Below are 4747 nucleotides of genomic sequence, written 5' to 3' on the forward strand. Positions count from 1 at the left end.
TGTCCAAGGTTTGAGCAACATTTTCATTGGCTTTGTCTGCTGGGCCTTTCGGGCATACACCTGAGATCTGCTTATTCAGAGAAAGCTCCCCACTCAGAAATTCATCCTTCTTGGGGCCCCACATCACAACCTTCAGGGAAAAGTCCCTGCTATCCATGCCAAGAATCCCTGCTCTCCCCTTCCAGCCTAGCTTGTCTTTGTTCAGATAAATCTTGTAAACTGTCAATCCCAGACTCTCACTCAGGGGTTCCTACTCATTTCCTAAGACATTCAAAGCACCCTTTAGTCTACTGGGCCTTCCCTGACAACTAAGACCAGACCCAGGCCATGAGTTCTGCCTGAACTCTGAGGCCCCTCAACGCTCTGTTCCAGATAAAGCCTCTGCTACCTGATGCCCTTGGCCCTGGTTCAGAGGCTTTGGAGAGAATTGCTGAAAGACTTCCTCCCTAGCTCTATTTAGCCTGTCTTCTTTCTTCCTTGTCTGTCTTTTCCCTAGGTGAGCAGCTCCACTCCACCTCCAGCTTTCCTGGCCACATGCACACTGCATGATGGGTATCATTAGCCCTGACCTTTCCCCTGAGTTCCCAGACCTATCCTACCACCTGTTTCATGGCTCCCCCTGATAAACAAAACTCAGATATGACAGTCTTAAAAGGAATTCATCACATCTCACACCTCCCCACTCCATCAGAGCTTGCCATGTCCCCTTCACCTACTTAGCATTCATCCCAGGGAGTTCAACATTATTTCTGGCTTTTTCCTCCTAACAAAGCAAGCATTCAATGTTTGATGAATGAATTACTGAATGAATAAGTCCCATCATGAATCACACTTCATCAGGCAGATTCACAATAATCCAGCCTTTTGCTTTTCATAGTCAAACAACTTCACATAAAAGAAAGCTCAGTGGCGGTGTGGGGCCCGGGGAGGCTGGAGGGGTGGGGTGATGCACGCCAGGAAGCGAGGAGGCACACGGAGCCCAGATTGAAGATAAATACGTGAAGATCATCAAAACAATTGCATTGACTTTGTTTTCTTGGAGAGGACGTAGTATAGGGCCCACACACCCTGTGTTCATCCCGAGTCTCCTTTGATATAAACTTTAGGACAATGAATCTTGAAAGTGATGGAGCAACATCGCAGAGCATTTTTGATTTGGACTATGCTTCATGGAAAATTCGCTTAACACTAGTGATAGCTGGTTTTTTCTTTTACCTGGGTGTTTTTGTTGTCTGCCACCAGCTGTCTTCTTCCCTGAACGCCACTTACCGTTCTTTGATGGCCAAAGAAAAGGTCTTCTGGAATCTTGCAGCCACCCGGGCTGTGTTTGGTGTTCAGAGTACAGTGGCAGGTCTGTGGGCTTTGCTGGTGGACCCCGTTCTTCAAGCTGATAAAGCCCTTAACCAGCAGAACTGGTGTTGGTTCAACATTGCAACGGCAACTGGATTCTTTTTCTTTGAAAATGTTGCAGTTCACCTGTCCAACTTGTTTTTCCAGACATTTGATTTGTTTTTAGTTGTCCACCATCTCTTTGCCTTTCTGGGATTTCTTGGTTCAGTGATCAGTCTCAGAGCTGGCCACTATCTAGCCATGACCACATTGCTTTTGGAGATGAGCACTCCCTTTACCTGCATTTCCTGGATGCTCTTAAAGGCTGGCTGGTCAGATTCTCTGTTTTGGAAGCTAAATCAGTGGCTCATGATTCACATGTTTCATTGCCGCATGATCCTAACCTACCACATGTGGTGGGTGTGTTATTGGCACTGGGATGGTTTGATCAACAGTCTGTACCTGCCTCATTTTGCACTCTTCCTTTTTGGACTGGCCCTGCTCACACTAATAATTAATCCATATTGGACTCATAAGAAGACTCAGCAACTTCTCAATCCAGTGGATTGGAATTTTATACAACCAGAAACAAAAAGCAGTCAACCTGAAAGGGCCAATGGGCAGGTACTCCAGAAGAAGAAGCAGTAGCTGTTTCAGGAACCAAATGACTCCTAATAATACCAACCTGGAGAGTAGTGCTTGTGATTATATGACGTTCCTTGAACAATGAATTTTATGGGAAAAAAAAAGTGAATGTTTTTGTTTGTTCTTGTTTCTTAGTGAAATACTAACTTTGTATTTCATTAGTATTAATTTTGAAGTAGCCACGGAGTAAACCTTGGTTTGCCTTTAGGAGCAGATTTTTACCATCATAATTTGACTGTTTGGGTTTATTCCTGTAAGTTTAACCGTGTTGGACCACTTGAACTCCTTTAAGAAAAGGAAATCTCAGGATCAAGGCATTGCAAGCTGTTGAGAAGGAGCGAGCATGGCTTGTCTGAATACTTGAAATGACTTCATATTAGAAATGCCCACATGGTAAATGTGGTTGAGTCAGCATTGATTCTTTCTGGTCACATATTCACATTTTGGGTTTATTATTAAAAAGTCTTATTCTTTTTAGTTGGAAAGAATTGGCCTAAGCTACAAAGTAGTATTGGTTACCCTAATTAAAATTTTCCAGTGTTGTGGAGGTTTAAAACTACATAATGCAACAGTGTCCTCTAGTGGCCAAGTGGTATAAAGACATTGTCAAGGCTTAGTGACCCTCGTAGGGAAAAAGCAACTATCTTGAAATCCACCCACCCCGATGTGAATGGGGGTGGAGGGGGGTGGGATAGTAATTTAGGTGAAATATTTTAGGAATTTTTTTTTAATCAAGAAGCCTATTTAAAATGAGGATTTTTATTCGTGTTGGATTGCTCATTTGACTAAAGGCAGGATTTTTAGTAATCAGACATGTCTAGATTTTAGAGCCTTTTTAAGTTGACCAAGTTGCCTAGAGGTGTCCAAACAGGGCCCCTAGTTCTTGGGTGTTTCTCTGTAGATGTCAAGATGTTGATCACTTTTGCCCTACATGATATGGACTAGACCTGGACACCTTTAGAGATTATCGTCAGTTGCAGCCCGAGATCACTAGAAGGCTTCCTGCCACACTCCCTAGAGAGGGGTTCAAGAGTGCTGGGGTTGGGTCATTGTTTTGTTGACTGCTTCTTAGTTGCACTTTAAACTTTATAAATTATTGACTATATTTAGGTCAAGATATGTAATACCTAGTTATCTTAATTGAGGAAGTGATTTAAATATTTAAAATATCCAGCAAATCATGTCCCTATTAAGACTGTTCAGCCAAAATCCCTGTAGCTCCCGGAAGGTTTACTCTCTGTGCAGTTGTGTCCTTTCTTGTGGAAGCAGCGACAGCTGGTGTTTTCTAACTGCGGAGAAGAATAATGTAACTGATGTTTACAGGACCCAAATGGAAGGCAGTTCCTGTCTCTCAGAATAAATATACCTTACTGTTTATAGCAAAAAAAAAAAAAAATCTCTTAGACCTCCTTTCATTATATCACTGAAGAGACCACGTTTTTATGGAGTGTATTCAATGTAGAGGTCTGCTTGATATTCTGATTTTAAAGCTTTGCATATAATCCACTACAGAGACTGCCTCATATTGGTTTTAATGACTTACAATAATGACTGCAGATTTTAGTCGATAATGCTGATAAATAATAGTTTACTTAGCCAGCCCAACATTTTAAACATTTGAATTGTTTCCAGGTTTTTACTATTTCTTCCTTTATTCACTTAACAAAGCAAATTACAGCATTTGCTTGTGTGTGCTTAAAAAGTCCCTGGAGGGATACACAAAAAACTGGTAACAGAGGTTGCCTCTCAGGAGGGGTGTTGGGTAGTTAGAGGCCAGGAATGGGAAGGAGATTTTTCACTGAATACCCTATTGTTCCTTTTGAATTTTGAATCATGTGACTATATTGACCATTCAAAGCATATGTACTGAAAGTTTATTGGCACCAAGCATTGCAGTAGAAGCTGGGTGTTGAGGTGAGGTCTTCACTCCCGAACTGTAACTCCATGATATGTTGCTCTCCAAAAAGTATGTTTAATGTACCTTGTGAACCCAGGGAAAAGAGCAAGGTAGAGAGACTCAGGGAATGACATTTTCACTGAATCTTGAAGGATGGGTAGGAGTTAGACTGATAAGAGACCAGCGTGGGCAAAGGTCCAGAGTAGGAAAGGGGACTTCCTGTTTGGGGAAACAGGCTGTCTCTGGTGTGGTGTGAAAGTGGTGGGAAATGAGACTTTCAAGGGAGCAGAAGCCAGTATAGAATGCCAGGCTCTGGGGTTTGAACTTGATCCCAGAGGCAAGGGAGTTCAAAATAGTTTTTAGAGAGTTCAAAACAGGGCAGAGCTGTGTTTTGGGTAGACCAACCCTCTAGAAGTCCGGGAGATAACAACAAGGGCCTGAGCTAGGAGGACTAATTGTCCTGGTTTTCCCAAGACCAGCTCAGTTTTGGCACTAAGAGTCCTGTATCCTGGAAAACTCCCTCAGTCCTGGGCAACAGGGAGGGTTGGTCACCCTGGCCTGGACCAAGGCAATGGATGCTGCTATTCCCCAGGACCTTGCCTGCCCTAAGAAGGAATCCCCTAACTAATGCTTCCAGGAGATTTTGAAATACACCTCCCTCCCCTGCTTTTTGCCCTCCCATCCACCTCCACAAGCCCCTCCTCAAACTGCCACTCATGGCTAGACTCTATACCCACTGACCTCCAAGAAGCATAAAGAGATTTGTAATGAAAACATTCCACTTTCTGTTCTTTTCTCCTTCTACTCCCTTCTACTCCCTTCCAAAAACCTGGGGCTCCAGTTACACTAAACTATTCCCCATGCCAAACAAACCTC

General features: G+C 43.1%; 1 protein-coding gene across 1 annotated transcript; it reads left to right on the forward strand.

Moving 5' to 3' along the window:
- The first annotated feature begins 1107 nt into the window (after positions 1-1107).
- On the forward strand, positions 1108-2078 carry LOC119523432 (protein CLN8-like). The gene has a single exon (XM_037822203.1). The coding sequence runs from the start codon at positions 1111-1113 to the stop codon at positions 1975-1977; it is 867 nt and encodes a 288-aa protein (XP_037678131.1). The 5' UTR covers positions 1108-1110; the 3' UTR covers positions 1978-2078.
- The last annotated feature ends 2669 nt before the right edge of the window (positions 2079-4747 follow it).

The sequence above is a fragment of the Choloepus didactylus genome, chromosome X, assembly GCF_015220235.1.
Source record: "Choloepus didactylus isolate mChoDid1 chromosome X, mChoDid1.pri, whole genome shotgun sequence".
Classification (NCBI taxonomy): domain Eukaryota; kingdom Metazoa; phylum Chordata; class Mammalia; order Pilosa; family Megalonychidae; genus Choloepus; species Choloepus didactylus.